The sequence below is a fragment of the Urocitellus parryii genome, chromosome 1 (assembly GCF_045843805.1).
Source record: "Urocitellus parryii isolate mUroPar1 chromosome 1, mUroPar1.hap1, whole genome shotgun sequence".
In the NCBI taxonomy this organism is placed as follows: Eukaryota; Metazoa; Chordata; class Mammalia; order Rodentia; family Sciuridae; genus Urocitellus; species Urocitellus parryii.
The window spans coordinates 261,212,257-261,236,385 of NC_135531.1; the positions used below are offsets into that span (position 1 = coordinate 261,212,257).

General features: G+C 33.4%; 1 protein-coding gene across 1 annotated transcript in view; it reads left to right on the plus strand.

The window, feature by feature from the left end:
- Positions 1-24,129, plus strand: part of Spag16 (sperm associated antigen 16) — a 917,689-nt gene that overhangs the window by 16,748 nt on the left and 876,812 nt on the right. Inside the window, exons 4-5 of the mRNA XM_077799366.1 lie at positions 16,554-16,672; positions 23,790-23,927. Of these exons, the coding sequence (XP_077655492.1) occupies positions 16,554-16,672; positions 23,790-23,927 (257 nt within the window). The remainder of the gene's footprint in view (positions 1-16,553; positions 16,673-23,789; positions 23,928-24,129) is intronic.

The window sequence follows — 24,129 nt, forward strand, 5'->3', positions numbered from 1 at the left end:
TATTTCAACTTGAAAAGAACATAGATAGCTCAGCAAGTCTACTAAGAAACCATGAGCAGAACATTCAAGAGCTATGGGATAATATCAAAAGACCAAACTTAAGAGTCATTGGGATACAGGAAGGCACAGAGCTCCAAACCAAAGGATTAAGCAATCTATTCAGTGAAATAATACAAGAAAACTTCCCAGACTTGAAGAATGAGACAGAATCCCAAATCCTAGAAGCCTACAGGACGCCGAATGTGCAAAATCATAAGAGATCCACACCTAGACACATTATAATGAAGATGTCCAACATACAGAATAAGGAGAGAATTTTAAAAGCTACAAGGGAAAGGAAGCAGATTACATTTAGGGGTAAACCAATCAGAATAACAGCTGATCTCTCAACACAGACTCTAAAAGCTAGAAGATCCTGGAATAACATATTTCAAACGCTTAAAGAAAATGGATTCCAACCAAGAATCTTGTATCCGTCGAAATTAAGCTTCAGGTTAGAAGATGAAATTAAAACCTTCCACGATAAACAAAAGTTAAAAGAATTCGCAGCTAGAAAACCATCTCTTCAAAAAATCCTTGGCAAAACATTACAGGAAGAGGAAATGGAAAATAACACTGATAACCAACAATGGGAGGTAGGACAGTAAAGGGGGGAAAGTAGTCAAAGAGGATAACAAATCAGGTTTAGTAACATCAATAAACAAATATGGATAGAAGAACAAACCATATCTCAATAATAACCCTAAATGTTAATGGCTTAAACTCACCAATTAAGAGACACAGGCTAGTAGAATGGATCACAAAACAAGACCCAACAATATGCTGTCTACAGGAGACGCATTTGATAGGAAAAAATGTACATAGACTGAAGGTGAAAGGTTGGGAAAAATCATATCACTCATATGGACCACGGAAACAAGCAGGAGTGTCCATACTCATATCTAATAAAATAGATTTCAAGCCAAAGCTAATCAAAAGGGATAAAGAAGGACACTTCATACTGCTCAAGGGAACCATACACCAACAAGACATAACAATCATAAATATATATGCCCCAAATAATGGTGCAGCCGTATTCATCAAGCAAACTCTTCTCAAGTTCAAGAGTCTAATAGACCACCATACAGTAATCAAGGGAGACTTCAACACACCTCTCTCACCACTGGACAGATCTTCCAAACAAAAGTTAAATAAGGAAACTATAGAACTCAATAACACAATTAACAACCTAGACTTAATTGACATATATAGACTATACCACCCAACATCAAGTAGCTACACTTTTTTCTCAGCAGCACATGGAACCTTCTCAAAAATAGACCATATACTATGTCACAGGGCAACTCTTAGACAATACAAAGAGGTAGAGATAATACCATGCATCTTGTCTGATCATAATGGAATGAAACTGAAAATCAATGATAAAAGAAGAAAGGAAAAATCAAACATCACCTGGAGAATGAACAATAGGTTGCTGAGTGATCAATGGGTTTTAGAAGACATCAAGGAGGAAATTAAAAAATTCCTAGAGTTAAATGAAAACACAGACACAACATATCGGAATCTATGGGACACATTGAAATCAGTTCTAAGAGGAAAATTCATTGCTTGGAGTTCATTCCTCAAAAAAAAGAAAAAACCAACAAATAAATGATCTCATACTTCATCTCAAAATCCTAGAAAAAGAAGAGCAAAACAACAGCAAAAGAAGTAGAAGGCAAGAAATAATTAAAATCAGAGCTGAAATTAATGAAATTGAAACAAAAGAAACAATTGAAAAAATTGACAAAACTAAAAGCTGGTTCTTTGAAAAAATAAATAAAATTGACAGACCCTTAGCCATGCTAATGAAGAGAAGAAGAGAGAGAACCCAAATTACTAGCATACGGGATGAAAAAGGCAATATCACAACAGACACTTCAGAAATACAGAAGATAATCAGAAATTACTTTGAATCCTTATACTCCAATAAAATAGAAGATAGTGAAGGCATAGATAAATTCCTTGAGTCTTATGATCTGCCCAGATTGAGCCAGGAGGATATAGACAACCTAAACAGACCAATAACAATAGAGGAAATAGAAGAAACCATCAAAAGACTACCAACTAAGAAAAGCCCAGGACCAGATGGGTATACAGCAGAGTTTTACAAAACCTTTAAAGAGGAACTAACACCAATACTTTTCAAGCTATTTCAGGAAATAGAAAAAGAGGGAGAACTTCCAAATTCATTCTATGAGGCCAACATCACCCTGATTCCGAAACCAGACAAAGACACTTCAAAGAAAGAAAACTACAGACCAATATCTCTAATGAACCTTGATGCAAAAATCCTCAATAAAATTCTGGCGAATCGGATTCAAATACATATCAAAAAAATTATACACCATGATCAAGTAGGATTCATCCCTGGTATGCAAGGTTGGTTCAATATACGGAAATCAATAAATGTTATCCACCACATCAATAGACTTAAAAATAAGAACCATATGATCATCTCGATAGATGCAGAAAAAGCTTTCGACAAAGTACAGCATCCCTTTATGTTCAAAACTCTAGAAAAATTAGGGATAACTGGATCATACCTCAACATTGTAAAAGCAATCTATGATAAGCCACAGGCCAGCATCATTCTGAATGGAGAAAAATTGAAGGCATTCCCTCTAAGATCTGGTACAAGACAGGGATGCCCTCTCTCACCACTTCTGTTCAACATAGTCCTCGAAACACTGGCCAGAGCAATTAGACTAAAGAAATTAAAGGCATAAAAATAGGAAAAGAAGAACTTAAATTATCACTATTTGCAGATGATATGATTCTATACCTAGCAGACCCAAAAGGGTCTACAAAGAAGCTATTAGAGCTAATAAATGAATTCAGCAAAGTGGCAGGATATAAGATCAACACGCATAAATCAAAGGCATTCCTGTATATCAGCGACAAATCCTCTGAAACGGAAATGAGGAAAACTACTCCATTCACAATATCCCCCCAAAAAATAAAATACTTGGGAATCAACCTAACAAAAGAGGTGAAAGATTTATACAATGAAAATTACAGAACCCTAAAGAAAGACATAGAAGAAGACCTTAGAAGATGGAAAAATATACCCTGCTCATGGATAGGCAGAACTAACATCATCAAAATGGCGATATTACCAAAAGTCCTATATAAGTTCAATGCAATGCCAATCAAAATCCCAACAGCATATCTTGTAGAAATCGATAAAAGAATCATGAAATTCATATGGAATAATAAAAGACCCAGAATAGCAAAAACAATACTAAGCAGGAAGTGTGAATCAGGTGGTATAGCGATACCAGACTTCAAACTATACTACAGAGCAATAGTAACAAAAACAGCATGGTACTGGTACCAAAACAGGCGGGTGGACCAATGGTACAGAATAGAGGACACAGTAACCAATCCACAAAACTACAACTATCTTATTTTTGATAAAGGGGCTAAAAGCATGCAATGGAGGAAGGATAGCATCTTCAACAAATGGTGCTGGGAAAACTGGAAATCCATTTGCACCAAAATGAATCTGAATCCCTATCTCTCGCCGTGCACAAAAGTTAACTCAAAATGGATCAAGGAGCTTGATATTAAATCAGAGACATGGCATCTGATAGAAGAAAAAGTTGGTTATGATCTACACGCTGTGGGATCGGGCTCCAAATTCCTCAATAGGACACCCATAGCGCTAGAGTTAACAAATAGAATCAACAAATGGGACTTACTCAAACTAAAAAGTTTTTTTCTCAGCAAAAGAAACAATAAGAGAGATAAACAGGGAGCCTACATCCTGGGAACAAATCTTTACTCCACACACTTCAGATAGAGCCCTAATAACCAGAATATACAAAGAACTCAAAAAATTAGACAATAAGATAACAAATAACCCAATCAATAAATGGGCCAAGGAACTGAACAGACACTTCTCAGAGGAGGACATACAATCAATCAACAAGTACATGAAAAAATGCTCACCATCGCTAGCAGTCAGAGAAATGCAAATCAAAACTACCCTAAGATACCATCTCACTCCAGTAAGACTGGCAGCCATTAGGAAGTCAAACAACAATAAGTGCTGGAGAGGATGCGGGGAAAAGGGCACTCTTGTTCATTGCTGGTGGGACTGCAAATTGGTGCAGCCAATTTGGAAAGCAGTATGGAGATTTCTTGGAAAGCTGGGAATGGAACCACCATTTGACCCAGCTATTCCCCTTCTCGGTCTATTCCCTAAAGCCCTAACAAGAGCATGCTACAGGGACACTGCTACATCGATGTTCATAGCAGCTCAATTCACGATAGCAAGACTGTGGAACCAGCCTAGATGCCCTTCAATAGATGAATGGATAAAAAAAATGTGGCATTTATATACTATGGAGTATTACTCTGCATTAAAAAATGACAAAATCATAGAATTTGGAGGGAAATGGATGGCATTAGAGCAGATTATGCTAAGTGAAGCTAGTCAATCTTTAAAAAACAAATACCAAATGACCCCTTTGATATAAGGGGAGTAAACAAGGACAGGGTAGGGACGAAGAGCTTGAGAAGAAGATTTACATTAAACAGGGATGAGAGGTGGGAGGGAAAGAGAGTGAGAAGGGAAATTGCATGGAAATGGAAGGCGATCCTCAGGGTTATACAAAATGTCATATAAGAGGAAAGGAGGGGCAAGACAAGATAATACAAATGGAAGAAATGATTTACAGTAGAAGGGGTGGAGAGAGAAAAGGCGAGGGGAGGGGAGGGGAGGCGAGGGGGGATAGTAGAGAATAGGACAGACAGCAGAATACATCAGACACTAGAAAGGCAATATGTCAATCAATGGAAGGGAAACTGATGTGATACAGCAATTTGTATACGGGGTAAAAGCGGGAGTTCATAATCCACGTGAATCAACCGTGTAATATGATGTATTAAGAACTATGTAATGTTATGAACGACCAATAAAAAAAATAAAAAATAAAAAAAAAGAAAAGAAATACAGTAAATATTCTTATTAAGAAATTAATAGACTTAAAAAGTTGATATTTAAATAAGTTGTTATAATTTTTTGAAAAATTGGTGTATAGACTACAAGTTAGAGAATTGATGGTGTGATTTATTTTAGAAGCATATTTTCAAAAAATTAATTTTATTTTTAACTGACAAAAACATAAAAAATTATGTGTATTAGTGGAATAATATGGTGTTTTGGAATCTGTACGCATGTAATGTTTAAATATGGGTAGTCATACCTATCTCCTCAACATTATTTATTCCTGGTAAAACCTTAAGTCTTTCTTCTAGCTTTTTGAAATGTACAGTATATTATTGTTACCTGTAGTCACTATGTTACACAGTACTACATTAGAACTTCTTCTTCCTGTCTAATTATAGTTATCTATTGATCAGTTTTTCCCTAAATTGTGTATTTGAAACACTGCCTGTTTTCTTAGTAGGTACCATGGTCTGAATTCTGAATAAAATGTATTTTCATTATATTTGAAGTGATTCTTGAAAAAAGGTAATAGGAGATGTTATTAATTTAACATTTGGGTAGTTAAGTTATGCTACTTATTGTTTCTTAAAACTGAAGTCTTTTCCAAGCCTTAATATAAGTAAAGATGGGAATATATACATATGTAAGCACACATGCACTCATACATTTCTTTCTCTAAGTATGTGCACATTCTTGAGATATATGCATGTAATTGTATGAAAAGAAAGTACTACTTCCATTTTAGCTGGGTTTCCCCATCTAATTTGTGAGCCTTTTATAAGTATGCTATCATTTTTTGGATAATTCTTTAGCCTCTTTGGTTCTTGGTTGTTTTGTTAATTTTTGAGGTTCAGTCTCAAAGGTCCTTTATATTGCTGCCATTTGATAATAATTTCCAAGCTTTATAAAATCAGAGTTTTAATCTTTAAAGATAATAGTAGGGTTTTCAACTCATATAAATGTGAGATTTCCTGACAGGTTCTCTTTCCTCTTCTTCCTTTTCTCCTTTCTATCTCTCTTCCTCCTCTTCTTGCACCTTCTTCTCCTCTAAGAATTTAGGTAGACATTAAGCATTTCTATAGAACATTCAAGTATTTTTGGAGAAGGCTAATTGATGACTAACCCAGGCTATACTGTTGGTTAGCATATTTTTCAGTAGTTTTCAAAGTATTTTTGGAAATATGTTTGAGGTCCCCAGAACCCTCTCAGAGTTTTTATTTTGTTCTCTGTTTTCTAACCATCTGTCTGAGATTGGATTTTCTTCATATAGCTCAACTAATACAACATACCATAATAGGTTAAATACTGAGAAAATGCTTTAATCTATAACAGTGCCACTGTTCTTAGTAATTATTTTCTGTTTTGGAAAATGTAGTTATTTTTATAAAAATATATTAATCTATGTTAGCATGTAAATCTTTTATTATAAATTAAATAAATATTTTAAAATTTAATTTATGATATGATAAGTCTTGATTGATATAATCTCATGTAAAAATAGTCTCTGGGCCTTGGCCCATTTGTTGATTGGGTTATTTGTTATCTTATTGTTTAATTTTTTGAGTTCTTTGTATATTCTGGATATTAGGGCTCTATCTGAAGTGTGAGGGGTAAAAATTTGTTCCCAGGATGTAGGCTCTCTATTTACCTCTCTTATTGTTTCTCTTGCTGAGAAAAAACTTTTTAGTTTGAGTAAGTCCCATTTGTTGATTCTAGTTGTTAACTCTTGGGCTATGGGCATCCTATTAAGGAATTTGGAGCCCGACCCCACAGTATGTAGATCATAGCCAACTTTTTCTTCTATCAGACGCAGTGTCTCTGATTTGATATCTAGCTCCTTGATCCATTTTGAGTTAACTTTTGTGCATGGTGAGAGAAAGGGATTCAGTTTCATTTTGTTGCTTATGGATTTCCAATTTTCCCAGCACCATTTGTTGAAGATGCTATCCTTCCTCCATTGCATGCTTTTAGCCCCTTTATCAAATATAAGAAAGTTGTAATTTTGTGGATTGGTCTCTGTGTCCTCTATTCTGTACCATTGGTCCACCTGCCTGTTTTGGTACCAGTACCACGCTGTTTTTGTTACTATTGCTTTGTAGTACAGTTTGAAATCTGGTATCGCTATACCTCCAGATTCACACTTCCTGGTTAGAATTGCTTTTGCTATTCTGGGTCTTTTGTTTTTCCATATGAATTTCATGATTGCTTTATCTATTTCTACAAGAAATGCCGTTGGGATTTTGATTGGCATTGCATTAAACTTATATAGGACTTTTGGTAATATCGCCATTTTGATGATGTTAGTTCTGCCTATCCATGAACAGGGTACATTTTTTCCATCTTCTAAGATCTTCTTCTATCTCTCTCTTTAGGGTTCTGTAGTTTTCATTGTATAAATCTTTCACCGCTTTTGTTAGGTTGATTCCCAAGTATCTTATTTTCTTTGAGGATATTGTGAGTGGTTTTCCTCATTTCCATTTCAGAAGTTTTGTTGCTGATATACAGGAATGCCTTTGATTTATGCGTGTTGATTTTATATCCTGACACTTTGCTGAATTCATTTATTAACTCTAGCAGTTTCTTTGTAGACCCTTTTGGGTCTGTTAAATATATTATCATGTCATCCGCAAATAGCGATAATTTAAGTTCTTCTTTTCCTATTTTTATGCCTTTACTTTCTTTTGTCTGTCTAATTGCTCTGGCTAGTATTTCAAGAACTAAATTGAATAGAAGTGGTGAGAGGGGGCATCCCTGTCTTGTTCCAGATTTTAGAGGGAATGCCTTCAGTTTTTCTCCATTTAGGATGATGCTAGCCTGAGGTTTAGCATATATAGCTTTTATAATGTTGAGGTAAGTTCCTGTTATCCCTAGTTTTTCTAGTGTTTTGAACATAAAGGGATGCTGTACTTTGTTGAATGCTTTTTCTGCATCTATTGAGATGATCATATGGTTCTTATCTTTAAGTCTAGTGATGTGGTGAATAGCATTTATTGATTTCCGTATATTGAACCAGCCTTGCATTCCAGGGATGAATCCTACTTGATCATGGTGCACAATTTTTTTGATATGCTTTTGTATTCGATTCGCCAGGATTTTATTGAGAATTTTTGCATCCAAGTTCATTAGAGATATTGGTCTGTAGTTTTCTTTCTTTCAAGTGTCTTTGTCTGGTTTCAGGATCAGGGTGATGTTGGCCTCATAGAATGAATTTGGAAGAGCTCCTTCTTTTTCTATTTCTTGAAATAGCTTGAAAAGTATTGGTATTAATTCTTCTTTGAAGGTTTTGTAAAACTCTGCTGTATACCCATCTGGTCCAGGGCTTTTCTTGGTTGGTAGTCTTTTGATGGCTTCTTCTATTTCTTCCTTTGTTATTGGTGTGTTTAAATTGTGTGTGTCTTCCTGACTCAATCTGGGTAGATCGTATGACTTAAGAAATTTATCGATATCTTCACTATCTTCTATTTTATTGGAATATAGGGTTTCAAAATACTTTCTAATTATCTTCTGTATTTCTGTAGTGTCTGTTGTGATATTGCCTTTTTCATCCCGTATGTTAGTAATTTGAGTTCTCTCTCCTCTTCGTTAGCATGGCTAAGGGCCTGTCGATCTTATTTATTTTTTCAAAGAACCAACTTTTAGTTTTATCAATTTTTTCAATTTTTTTTTCAATTTCATTGATTTCTGCTCTGATTTTAATTATTTCTTGTCTTCTACATTTGCTGTTGTTTTGCTCTTCCTTTTCTAGCTTTTTGAGGTGTAGTGTGAGTTCATTTATTTGTTTGTTTTTTCTTTTTTTGAGGAATGAACTCCAAGAAATGAATTTCCCTCTTAAAACTGCTTTCATTGTGTCCCATAGATTCCGGTATGTTGTGTCTGTATTGTCATTTGTCTCTAAGAATTTTTTATCTCCTCCTTTATGTCTTCTGTAACCCATTGATCATTCAGTAACATATTGTTCATTTTCCATGTGATGTAGGATTTTTCCTTCCTTCTTTTATCATTGATTTCCAGTTTCATTCCATTATGATCAGATATGGTGCATGGTATTATCTCCACACCTTTATATTTACTAAGAGTTGCCCTATGGCATAATATATGGTCTATCTTTGAGTAGGATCCATGTGCTGCTGAGAAGAACGTATATCCAATTGATGATGGTTGATATATTCTATATATGTCAGTTAAGTCTAGGTTATTGATTGTGCTATTGAGTTCTATAGTTTCTTTATTCAGCTTTTGTCTAGAGGATCTGTCTAATGGCGAGAGCAGTGTGTTAAAGTTACCCATAATTATTGTGTTGTAATCTATTTGACTCTTGAACTTGAGGAGAGTTTGTTTAATGAACGTTGCAGCACCATTGTTTGGTGCATACAAATTGATAATTGTTATGTCTTGTTGGTGGATGGTTCCTTTTAACAGTATATAGTGTCCTTCTTTATCCCTTTTTATTAACTTAGGTTTGAAGTTGATTTTATTCGATATGAGTATGGTCACTCCTCCTTGCTTCCGAGGGCCATGTGAGTGATATGATTTTTCCCAACCTTTTACCTTCAGCCTGTGTATGTCTTTTCCTATCATATGAGTCTCCTGAAGGCAGCATATTGTTGGATTTGTTTTTTTGATCCAGATTACTAGCCTATGTCTCTTGATTGGTGAGTTTAGGCCATTAACATTTAAGGTTACAATTGAAATATGGTTTGTATTTCCAGTCATGTTTATTTACTTATTTATTTTAGTTTGGCTAGTTTTTACTTTTTGGTTATTTTCCTCCCCCCTTTACTGAGATACCTCCTACTGTTAGTTTTGGGCACTATTTTTCAATTCCTCTTCTTGTAGTATTTTGCTCGAAATGGACATACAATCAATCAACAAGTACATGAAAAAATGCTCACCATCTCTAGAAGTCAGAGAAATGCAAATCAAAACCACCCTAAGATACCATCTTACTCCAGTAAGTTTGGCAGCCATTATGAAGTCAAACAACAATAAGTGTTGGCGAGGATGTGGGGAAAAGTTTACACTTGTACATTGCTGGTGGGACTGCAAATTGTTGAGGCCAATTTGGAAAGCAGTATGGAGATTCCTGGGAAAGCTGAGAATGGATCCACCATTTGACCCAGCTATCGCCCTTCTCGGACTATTCCCTGAGGATCTTAAAAGAGCGTACTATAGGATACTGCCACATCAATGATCATAGCGGCACAATTCACAATAGCTAGACTGTGGAACCAACCTAGATGCTCTTCAATAGATGAATGGATAAAAAAAATGTGGCATCTATACACAATGGAGTATTACGCAGCACTAAAAGATGACAAAATCATGGGATTTGCAGGGAAATGGATGGCATTAGAGCAGATTATGCTAATCGAAGCTAGCCAATCCTTAAAAAACAAATGCCAAATGTCTTCTTTGATATAAAGAGAGCAACTAAGAACAGAACAGGGAGGAAAAGCATGAGGAAAAGATTAACATTAAACAGAGACAAGTGGGGGGAGAGAAAGGGAGAGAGAAGGGAAAGCATATGGAAATGGTAGGAGACCCTCAATGTTACACAAAATTACATATAATAGGTTGTGAGGGGAAATGGGGGGGGCAAAGGAGAGAATTGAACAACAGCAGATGAGGTAGAGAGGGAAGATGGGAGGGGAGGGGAGGGGGGATAGTAGGGGATAGGAAAGGTAGCAGAATACAACAGTCACTAATATGCCATTATGTAAAAATGTGAGTGTGTAACCGATGTGATTCTGCAATTTGTATTTGGGGTAAAAATGGGAGTTCATAACCCACTTGAGTCAAATGTATGAAATATGATATATCATGAGCTTTGTAATGTTTTGAACAACCAATAAAAAAATAGTCTCTGGAGTATTTGGCAATTTTTAAGAGTATAAAAGTGTTCTGGAGATTATAAAATTTAATAAGTTTTAATGAATTATATCCTAAGATATTTTTAGTATCCTTGGTAAGAAATATATTGGCTAACAAGAAAAGTAGTCTAGGATTAGTAAATTTAGATTCATTTCATTTAGACCTTGATCTCATGTGAGATTAGTGCAATTATTTCAAATTTTGCATATCATAGTGTTAATGAATTAAATACACAAAATAATTTTCATCATTTATAGGCTCAGTTGCTAAGTCATAATAAAAAGAACTATTTGTCATTAGTAAGTTTCCATTCTCTTGAGGTACACATTTAATTTCAATTTAAATAACCAGGCTCCTTGTGCTCAAAGCCTTACCTATAGACTAGCAAAGCTGTTATATTTGGCTTAAAGTGAATTGAGGAATGAATGTGATGGAATTCCCAAATAAAATGAGTTTTATGTTTTAAGACCACTTGGATTTTTTACTCCCTTTGGCACTGGCGATTGGAACCCAGGGGTGTTTAGCCAAATCACAGCCCTTCTTATTTTTAATCTGAGACAGAGTAAGAATACCTGTATTTTAATGTTATTTTCTTTTTTCACTGGTCAACATCAGTTTTCAGAGGAAACCACTGACTTTAGAAATAGTTCAAAGTAAGATAATTTTGGTATGTGTGAGTCAGTACTTCTGTGTAATTCTACCTGTCTTCATCTCTCGTATTCTTCTCCTCATCTTCAACCCCCACTTAGTCTCTTGGACCTGTGTTTTGTCTTCTCTCAGGTGAGCTACTGCATGCAACTGTGCTTCCTTCTCTCCTGCTTAAATGATGTTTCCAAATGCAGATTTGAATTTATCTCTTAAAACTTAAATCCTCACTGTCACCACCCTTCTACCTGCCTTTGACTTTTTGATATGCTTGCTGTCTTTCCAATGTATCTTTGGTCCTTCTGCTGTTAAGATCTTGAGTACAAATGAATTGAACTGTCACACCTTGTCTTTGTCGCAGTTCTTTTTCTTGCCTTGAATTTCCATGTCTCTTTCTTTGCCAGTTGAACTTCCTTGTTTTCTATAAAGTCAACCTGAGTCTCCTTAAAAGCCCTCATTTACCTATCCAAGATAATTGAAGTACTTTTCTCCTTTATATATTGATTTATCTAGCAAATCACTATATCAATAGTGACATAACATAGAAAACGCTACTTTAAAAAGGTCAACTTTAGAACTGTCATTGTGAAATGAAGGTACTTGGCCAGAGCCACTTTTATTTATCTTCAGATATCTGAGTCCATAAGAGTAGAATACTTTTAGTAATTCAGCAATCTGTAGAGTGATGCACATTTTTTCTAGTTTGTGTTCATTGCTTTTTTGTGTGCTTATTCTGGGGAGTTTTATTAACATCATAATTTAGTTACAAAGTCATAATGAGAGTTGTAAATAATGTATAATTGAGATAAAAGTGCTACTTAAATTATGTAAATATGCATATTGGTTGTGTGTATGATGTCTGTGTAAATTTATGAACAGGCCTTTGTAATCTAATCTTATCATAAATAGAAGAGTTCTATATTGTAATGCTTAGTTTTTACTCAAGCAGTCTTTCAATTCCTGAGACAGAACTGTGTCTTGTTGAATTCCTCACAACTTTCACAGTGTTTAGCACATGGGGAATGTTCACCAAATCTATGTTGAGTAAATATTTTGTGTAAAAATACAAGAGACATTTATTATCACATTATAGCTTGGAGATGTGTGTGTATATTGTGTAAATACAGAAGGACTGTGGGTTAAGGTATAGGTATATCAGGATTAGAGGTGTTAAATAAGAACCATACTTGATTCTCATTAAAAGCCCTCATTTATGTATCCAAGATAATCGAAGTACTTTTCTCCCTTATATATTGATTTATCGAGCAAATATATTTATATTGCTAGATAAATCAATATATAATTATCTTGGATAAGTAAATGAGGGCTTTTAAGGAGACTCAACTATAGTTCTTACTTAACACCTCTAATCCTGATATACATTTATATGTAAGTAAGAACCACAGCAGGTGAGGTGGTTGTATTTCTGTTCCATGTGAGTGTTTCAGGGTATGTGTTTCAGATATGTTCAGGAAGAGATAGAAACTACCCATTATTTGTTTTATTTATACAGTGGCTTATGTGATATTCTTGATTTATCTGTTTTTATATGTCACTTACTGAAATATCTCCATTTTTCTAGGCTAGCTATCAAAAGATGTTCTGTCAATATGGTAAATGAAAAAAAGAGCCATCAGATGTCTCTAGCAACGAGTCAGCTGTCTCATGTACTGTGAAAGAGCCATAGACAGTGTGTAAACAAATGGACATAGTTGTGTTCTCTTAAACTTTATTCATGAGAACAGTTAGCTGACTCCTGATAGAAGTACTTACTTTCATTATAGAATATAGCTTCTTCAATCACACATTTCTTCCATAGTTTTTCTAAAAATAAATATACCAAAATTGTTATATATTAAAAATAATAAAATTAAGAGAATCGAAAGGTCCCTACATTATTATCCACCCGCTCCTCCTTTTAAGTGTATTATGTGCTATTGGAAGGGAAAGCTCACCTCCTTAGTGAAAGAATCCAATCACACTCTTGCCTCAGGGTCTTTGCTCTACCTGATACACATCTGAAACACAGGTCATTCTTTTTTGTCTAGATTTGTGCTAATATAGCACTGTATCCAGTGCTGATCATAATACTGATGGCATTTGCAAAACAGACATGTTTGTATTTTTTAAAAAATCAGCTATATGCCGTTCATGCCTGTGTTGGATCTTAAACAAAGTGAAGCACTTTATAAATGCTTGTTTGGAGATATATGGTAGACTTTTCACAAAGAAATAGATCTTAATGAATCACCACATCATAATGACATATTTGGAATCAGGTGCAATCAAAGATCTAAAAGTGAAGTTCAAGGTATTCTCAAGTAAAAAAAAAAATCCATTCAGCCTAATATGCTTGGTAGAAAAGTTAGGCAGGTTTATTGGCTATACAATATAGCAAGGATGAAAACTTCAGTTTAAAAATTCATAATTTGTCTACACTGGCTTTTCTTCTAGCTGATGAAATTTCAGGAACTTTCACTGAATGAAAGTAACAAATGCCTGAGAACCCAGTAAAGTTACTGATTGGCTTGGAAATATTTACGTGTGTCCTAGGATAAGAAGACACATTTACAGGGCAGCTATTATGAAGACAAACAACAACATGTGTTGGTGAGGATGTGGGGAAATAGATACGCTGATATACTGCTGATGGGACTGCAAATTGGTACAGCCAATATGGAAAGCAGTATGGAGATTTCTTGGAAAATTGGGAATGGAATCACCATTTGACCCAGCTATCCCTCTCCTCAGTCTGTACCCAAAGGACTTAAAAACAGCATACTATAGGGACACAGCCACATCAATGTTTATAGCAGCACAATTCAAAATAGCTAAACTGTGGAACCAACCAAGATGTCCTTCAATAGATGAATGGATTAAAAAATGTGACATACATATACAATGGAATATTTGCAGTAAAAGAGAATAAAATCATGGCATTTACAGGTAAATGGATGGAGTTAGAGAAGATAATGCTAAGTAAAGTTAGCCAATCCCCAAAAAACAAATGCCGAATATTTTCTCTGATATAAGGAGGCTGATTCATAGTGGGGTAGGGAGAGGGAGTATGGGAGATATAGACAAACTCTAGGTAGGGCAGCAGGGTTGGAGGTGAAGAGAGGGGGGCATGGGGTTAGAAATGATGGTGGAATGTGATGGACATTATTATTCAAAGTACATGTATGAAGACACAGATTGGTGTGAATATACTTTTTGTACAACCAGAGATATGAAAAATTGTGCTCTATATGTGTAATAAGAATTGTAATGCTGTCACATATAAATAAAGAAATTTTTAAAAAAGAATAAAAAAAGAAGACACATTTACAATGATGTTGCTGTACTGTCACCAGTATCATTTCTGCCAAATCTGTGGTCTTTCTGTGAATGCATGAAGAAGAGATTTCTGAGTATCCACAATAACATAAGACAGCATGGGAGGTGGGAAAATTTCGTAGTGAGTGTTCATCTCAGTGCTATCAAACATAGAAGAAATATATCAAATCATAGAAGAACTTCAGAAAAGAGCAGTGCCACATAGAAAATGAATGTGAACATATTCTCTGAGAGCTATACTTTAAAACAACAGTCTTCATCATGTGCAAGACTTCAAAATAGACTTCATGATTATGAAAGTCTTCTAGATCCTATGGACTACATATGTGCAGTTGCCCATAATCTATCTTTGTAATGTGTATTTTCATGATGATTTTTTTCTCTTTTTCCATTCCACTATTTTAAGTTAACATCATTATTATATTTTTAGTATTCACTGTCCTTTGTATTTCATCTTCATATGGTTTATAGTATTGGACGTCAAAATTTTGTGAAGATTTTTAGATAACTAATTCATTTTACACAGTTTTTTTTGCAAGTTTGGCTTTGCAAAAGTGCATTAAAACATTATTGACTTTGTATATAAGCATTGCAAGTTTGTAAAAACCTTGAAACTTCCTCAGTAAATGAATTGATGTCCTTTTTTATACATGTGCATTTGTGAAAAATGTTTCTTGAGATTGTAGCTTTTGGGTGACTACATATGTGTTTGTGTGACCCATCCTGGTTTTTGATTGATTTCATCAAAGATTGAGATTGTTCATGATGGTACTTCATATGATTACAGTTATAAAACTGTGTGCACATAAATACTAACTATAGTGGTATATATATCTTTTGCTTTTTAAAAAATATGGTTTTAGTTGTTGATGGACCTTTATTTTATTTATTTGTCCATATGTGGTGCTGAGAATCAAAAGCAGTGCCTCACACATGCCATGAAAGTGCTCTGCCACTGAGCCACAACCCCAGCCTGCCTTTTGTTTTTAACCTATTTTTTATGAATGTTTGTCTGTTTACATCAGTTATACCTGTACAACTTTACTTAGTATACCTGAATGCTTATGCTAATAAAAATGTTTGTTATTGTTGCCTATATTATTGTGTAAAGTGGCATTTGATGTGTTCTGTCATGATATTGTTTCTTAAATCATTTAAAAAAGTAATATCTTTTTAAAGAGTTAAAAATTTTTTAGAATTATATTTTTGGGATTTTGGTCCTTCAGGATCTTATACCTTAGGAATTTTGATCATTCTGGATTTCAGTACTTGAGTTTTTTTTTTTTTTGAGATTATGACTCAAATCTCATATTTCAGTGCAGTCTTCCTCCACCAAATAGTTACCAAATGCATGGTAACTCCCTATTTCCATGCATGTTCTTGCCTTAAGCTTGCCTCTTCCTATCTTTAAGCCTCTGCTTTCTACCCCTACCCTTGCCCCCAGCACTTGGTACTCTCTGCCATGCTGTATATGTTTTATTTAGTCATCCATATTCTGTCTTCATTCATATGACTGTCACATATGAGGGCAGACACTTGTTTGTTTTCATCAGTGCTTTAAGCCTAGGGATTAAAATAGTCCCTGGAATTTAATATTTAAGAAAAATTGTTAAAAAATGAATGAATGAATGAATGAAAGCCTATTTGTACCACTAATCAGAGCATTTTTGTTTACAGAATTAATAATTTTACATTTATATTTCAGGAGCAGAAAACAATTCTTCCTTCAAGGCATGCAGTTACTGAAGTAATAGAAGACTTTCTCTGCAATTTTCTGATCAAAATGGGAATGACCAGAACTCTTGATTGCTTTCAATCTGAATGGTAAACAATTTTGTGGGTAAATAGTTCTCTAGAAATGGTAATAGCATTTACTGTGTGCATATTCAACTGCCTTGAAAGACTGTGAAGTGATGCAATTTACACAGATAGAAACCTTTCCTATCTTCACCTTTGAAACTACAGCAGACACTCATATAAACATGTAAGTGCACAGATACACAATCTTGTATAGTTGCCAAGAAATTTTATTAAACATCTTTCTAAAATATTCAAATTTAATTATCTTTAAAAAATATTAAGAAAATTGAATATCTCCTGGAGTTAAATAACAAAAATATTTTTATGAAATATTTTCCTACTGTTTTTGTTTAATTTCTAATGGTGTTGTCTCCTACACTGACATTCTGTTAACAGTACTACATTGCTTGCTTTATGAATTGTTAAACACCTGCCTTTCCCATCTTATGTACCTGATTCTTTTTGAATGTATAGTCTTTCCTTTAGAAGTATGGGGCATTGTATTTTCAAATATTATCTAAAAATAAGACTTTTTCTGTTATAATTGAAAATTTAAGTAACTTATTGATTATGAAAATCAGCAGGCATGCAGTTTTATTCCTTTGCTATAACAATAAGGTCACCAGGCATATTTTTGAATTCCTGGCATTCTTTAAAATAATACTATTAAATGACTGGATTTGAAATATTTTTGATTTTTAATAATCATTGTATGTTGTAGAAAGAGAGAAATAGAATATGTATATATAAGATATATATAGATTAATCTATACTGTTTTGGATTAAATCCTGATTTTTAAATGTTGAGGTAATTTGCAATTTTTACTAATCTGGCTGTGATATAATTCTAATTTTATGTTTTTTTCCCACCTCATATACTGAGAACATGCATATAAGAATAATTGGTTTCATTATTTAATCATATTGAATGTGAATAAATTTAATGAGAACCAATTTTTATTAATACAATCTAATAAAAAAATTGAGATTGGTGGTAGAAAAATAATACTGCTTATTTTAAAACTGCAAGTTGTGTGAATGAAAGAAATAATGAAAGATATATTAGAAAGATATATTATAGATATATTAGAAAATACACTTTTATAAATGTATGTCAGTGATTAATTTGCAAGTGATTAAATGAGAAATTAATATGATTCAATTACTTTTTTGTCTTCTAAGAATGTGGGTTAGGAAGCATGGTACTTAACTTGTTAGGCCAGTGTGAAGTGTGAAATGATTCCCTTAGAGAAATATCCATCCAAATAGACTTTTAGTAATTAGATAATTGTTATCAACCTTTAAAATTGATCACTCTGAATTGATGAGATGACATTTTAGAAAACTATGTGATTACTGGGATGCAGTGTGATGTTGCAGTTAGAAGGTAACAATTATGTACTGTGTCTTTTTATAATATAGGTTTAGTAATATTATAGTTAAGATAATTTTAACCTTATCTCTAGCTGCTAGTTTAAATCCCTAGCTTCTATATCTATAATGTATTGGATAATTATTTCACATGAAACATTTTCATTTTTATCAGAAACCTTTTCCTGTACTATGGGATATTTATGTATTATTTTCATCATTTTTCTTACTGTAAAAACCACTAGTATATATCTTTGCTTTGAATTCACTTGATCTTGCAACAGGAAACCAAACAATGTTTTCCTGTTGTTAATTTGTGAAAAGCAAAAGAAAACAAAAAACTGGGCAGTAAACTTTGACTTATGTCTTTCAATTCTCAAGTAGTAAATCCTTTAAGTCCTGAGTCAGAAAACTAAGCCCCTTTGGCCAAATCTGGCCTGCCCTCCTGATTTCGTAAATAACATTTCATTGGAATATAGCCATGATCTATCTTTTAGGTATTTGTCTGTGACTGTTTTCATGCAACAAAAGAAAAGGTAACTAGTCACAACAGGGACTATGTAGCCTGCAAAGCAGTTTTTGCGATTTCTAAAATATTAAATTTCTGGCCCTTTTCAAAAAGAGTTTTCAATCCCTGCCTTTTATAATATATATGTGAATGTATTAGGAATTTGCTCTATGAATCACCAAAACATTTTCATTCTGGGGTTAGTCAATGCTATTTTTATGTCTATTTTAGGAATACTCTATGGAGAATGGTAATTTACCTTGGAGGAGGGCAAAATCAAAGAGCAGCATATGTCAGCCACCTCCCTTCCTAACTGGACTATTCTTCTGGCTGTTAATGTGTTCAGTATTCATTCACTCTTAATGTACATTCTTGGCTCTTCTTTGCCTTTCCCTTTTATTAGCATACTTTCTCTGACTCTCTCTTTCCAGCTAATGCTTTGAAAACAGAGTTTTTAATTTAGTCTTTCTTTATTTTTTGATTAATATTTTCATCCTTGGTTCTTTCTAATTTGGCCTCTTTTCCTACCATTTCAGTGAAGGTAGGGTGTTAGTAAAAATTCTATCAAAGGTAATAGGATGATTATTTATAACATTTAATTACTAATTTAATTTACTTATTATAGAAGAGACTGTAAATTAAGAATACTTTTTTTAGTTTATAAAGATATATGTTGCAGCTTTCAGCCAATAAAAATTGGCATAATATATAATTATCCAATTGTGGGCAGTATAGTTACAATTTTCTAGGGATAGTGAGGTAACAAAGGCGGAGCCTAGAATTAAAACTTCTGTTGAAAAAGCCCTTACATTCCCAGTATTATAGGAAGTATATGTGGTGTTTTGTATAGATTACTGACTCAGTAAATACTACACAACTACTTGTTCTGTCATCATTTAAATCTATCAATGTTTCTTCAGTTGATGAATTGGCTTTTGGTTATGTGTCACTTAAGAACTAAACACAGGAATGTTCTGACTCTTCTGTCATGTTAACTTGTAATTGTATTGTAATATGCTAAATTTGAGCCATGTAAATATATTTTCATATATTTATGTACTGTGATATCAAGAAGGTAGCCTTGTAGGTGAATATTAAGCTTAAAATCTAGAGTAAAAATACTAGAGCATTCATTAAATGTGAAGGGTTTAAAATACTAAAAGATAAAGCCTCAGGCTTATCACTCAAAAATTTACTTTGTATTATTTTATTGATATAGTGTGTTCTTATGCATTATTTCACATTTCTCCCAACAATTATATGTAGCAGATAGCTACTAACATATCATCAATTTTATGGATGATGAAATGGTAAACTCATTCATCACTAGGACATCTGCCTTAGTAAATGTCAGCAAGTGGCAAAGTCAACTCAAGCTAGATGCATCTTAGAGACTATTCTTCTAACCACAATGCTATATTGTAGAATTGTACAAGGGAGACTTGAAAAAAAAATGAGAAAGATGCTTTCCTGTTTGACAAGAGACAAAAAATTTAAGAGATGTCTTGATTTTAGAGTTCAGATTTGTGCCTATTTTCCATGTTGGCCTGAAGAATCATAGTAGTTGCATTGAACTTTTCAAATGTACTATATATGTTTCCTGTGAAGGGCCATCTCTCATGGAGTTGGCAATTCCAATATACTTAGTTTTAGCAGTAATTAAGAGATTTTTGCCTTTGTTGGTAAAATACTTTCCTAACTCTGAAAACAAGAGAAAAAATTCTCATTTGATGCTTCTGTTTAAATGACCTTTTCCCTATTTTTTATAACCTATGTTGTATCATAGGTTATATATCCTGCCTAGTCTGACACTGTTTATATCTTTGCTGGTATTTTATCATGCTGTCTGTCTTTTGTTGTGGTGATCTAAAACTCTTTGGTATGTACACAAATATTACAAAAACTCTAATTTCTCATGAAAATGCATACCTACTCTCCATTTACATATAATTTCAAGTAGTTTATAGACTTATGGTAAATACAAAGCAGATTAATGTAATTTTATTGACAGTTTTGTTAGGAATAAATTTTGTTTTCTAATAGTTATAACAATCTTTTTCTACATGAACATTTTTTTCAGTCTTATTCTAATGACGAGAGAATAAGGAAGAAATAAAAGGGCCAGGGTATTTCTTTTTTTATTTTTATTTTTTCTAATTAGTTATACATGACAGCAGAATGCATTTCAATTCATTGTACACAAATGGAGCAGCACCTTTCATTTCTCTGGTTGTACACGATATAGAGTAATACCACTCCTGCATGTCCATCTCATTCCATCATCTTTCCTATCCCCAAGCCTCATTCCCTCCCCTTACTCCCCTCTGCTCAATCCAAAGTTCCTCTATTCTTCCCATGTTCCCCCTGTGCCCCGCCGACCCCCCATAATGGATCAGCATCCACATTTCAGAGAAAACTTTTGGCCTTTGTTTTTTTGGGATTGGCTTATTTTGCTTAGCATGATATTCTTCAGCTCCATCCATTTTCTTGCAAATGTCATAATTTTATTCTCTTTTAATGCTGAGTAATATTCCATTGTGTATATATATACCACAGTTTCTTTATCCATTCATCTACTGAAGGGTGTCTAGGTTGGTTCCACAATTTAGCTATTGTGAATTGAGCTGCTATAAACATCCATGTGGCTGCATATGTAGTATGCCAAGGTTATTCCTAAAAATAAAACTGCAGATGGTTATCATTATACAAAATACATGTATGAAGATGTGAATTAGGTGTCAACACACTTTATATACAAACAGATATGATAAATAGTGGTATAAAGGTGTATTAAGAATTATATGCCAAAAAAATAAGAGAGCTCATGTATAATGGCATAATTTGGTGTGAACATACTTTATATACAGGGTTACAAAAAATTGTGCTGTGAATGGATAAATATGAATGTAATGCACTGCACTATTGTCATGTATGTAAGAAATAAATAAAAAATTGAATTGTAAAAAATAAAATAAAATAAAATAAAACTGTACATACATGCAAAACCAAAACAAAGCTAAAAATCTTGGGAGAATGTAGGATGTTTTTAGAATTGTATTTCTGGAGTTTGAGATTAAATTTTCTAACTGCTTATAGTGACTTTGAAGTCTTAATTCTTCTTCTTTCATGCATGGAAGAAATTTTGTATGATGAATGACTTCTGAATGCCCTATGATAAATGTCATATGTTTGATTTTTGCTTCTCTTACCACATTTATTTTATTTACATGATATTTAATTTAGAGGGCAACTGTTAAATAGCTTTTTGTCCTCACAGATATAATTTCATTAGTGATTTTTTTTTATTTCTGCACTACATAAAAGCAAGATGCTAAAAACCAATTTTATGGTTAGAAAAACTTTGTGGTCTAGTACTTCAGTCAACCTCTATGTCTTCTCTTTTGAGATAAGTATAAATCACCTTTCAAAAACAGATAAAATATTGAATTTATGATTAAATGGCTACCTATTTTTTAATAAATTGTGGTAAATAGTACAATATATTGATGTAACTATTTTAACCTTCAGTGTATTGTATAGGAGTCTTTTTGCAGGTATTTTATTATCAGATGGGATAAATATCATAAAAATAGAGAACTACTTATTAAAATTTAATGTGAATTTATGGTTTGTAATATGAAAATACTAATTTAAAATATTTTGTTACTTAGCTTACCTATAATAACCTTTGCTTTGTTAATACCTTTATTATGTAAATGTTTTTCTATGTTGTTTGTTTTTTTATTTAGCTTTATCGATTGTTGCATATAGTGATTATAATTCTTTACAATCTATCAATAATTCTCTGATGTTTCTTTTTAGTGTATTAAGGAAAAAGGAGAAAGAGTAGCACCTCCCCCTTTAACCACCTGCTGCTGTGTCTTCAGGCCTTCTTTCTTCTTACCTATCACAGATGATGAAGGTTGTTGTCTGTGTCCTGCCCTGTTCTTATTCACTGTATTCTAGCTCCTCTCATCTACTCAAGGACATTATCCCTCCTGTATTTGTCTCTCTCTTTCTTATTATTTTTGTTCCTCTCTTCTGGGTCATTCCCATAAGCTTGTTGATGTGTAATAATATCTCATACATTCTAAAAAAAAAGAAAAACGAAGCACCTGAACTTTATTACATCCTCTTTGAAGTTCATCTTAATTTCCTAGTCAATACTTTAATGGCTTGTTTCCTTGAAAAACTTTGTTGCCACTTTCTTATTTCCCAACCCCTTTTATCCCAATGCTCAGCTGAGTAAATGTTTTTTTCAGTGACTTTCACATTGCCAATTCCAGGTATTTGATTCTCAGTACTCTTTCAAACTCCTAACAGCATTGTCACCAGTGTTTGATTCTTCCTTATTCAAACATTTCTCCACCTGACCCTTGCCTGCAGCTATCTCATAATCTCGTACTACTTCACTGACCTCTCTTTCTTTTGAATTCTTGTGGTAGTTTTCAACTTTGAAATGATGGAGTGTTTTATGGGTCATCCTGGGACTTCATCATTTTTCTTGTTACATTCACTGTCTATCTAGTCTTTTCTAGTCTCATGAGTTTAAGTAGCATTTATATACTGATGATTCTTATATTTAAATTGCCTATTTTGACGTTTTCCCTGAACTCTTGACATGTATATCTAACTTTTAGACATTTTACCTTTACCATAAATGGAAACAGTTCCTTGATTCCTCCAATCACCCATCCTTACCTCTTTTGTCCCCACTTAGTAAATGGCTGTGTGTTGCATAGACCAAAACCTTGAAGTCATCCTTGACTTCTCTCCTTTTCTAATATCTGACAACATTCATCAGAGAATCCTGCTAGTTCTACCTGGACAGCACTTCTTATAACCTCAACTGCTATCCACTTTGTTCAGCTCAATATTCTGTCTCTCCTGGACTATTGCTGCAGCCTACTAATTAGTCTCTGATTCAATGCATTCTCTTCTCCAGTCTGTTTCATCCAACTTACTCATCTATCTATAAAATAAATCTGATCAGTGTTACTTGTTTCAAATCCTTCCCATGGCTTCAATCTGATTCAGAGTAAAATCTCTTTCCTTATTATATACCATGATGGTATTAGTACCTAGCAATTCATTAATACTTTGTTTTAACAATATATTATGAATGTTAACATTTTAATTTATAAATGTAATATGGCAACTAATTACCATAAAATTCACCGAGACTTAATTTTTTAAATTGCATGTGAGTTAAAGTAATTTAGTGGAGAGAAATGACAAAATCGTTTGTTTGATTTTTTCTAGGTATGAGTTAATACAGAAGGGGATAACTGAACTTAGAACTGTTGGGAGTGTTCCAGATGTCTACACTCAGATTATGCTTTTAGATAATGAGAACAAAAATTTGAAGAAAGACTTAAAGCACATCAAACAGGCAGCTGAGTATGTTATTTTTAAATGACTATTTTTTTTCCTTTTCATTTTAGACTAAATAAAAATGAGTTGAATAGAGTTGATGTGTAATATATGAGAACTTTTATTCTGGAGAGCTGAATTATATTTAAATTGTAGTTCTAAAAAATGTGAAAAGCTTTACTAGCAAATTAATTAAACCAGATGACCAGAATTCTCACAACTGAAATTC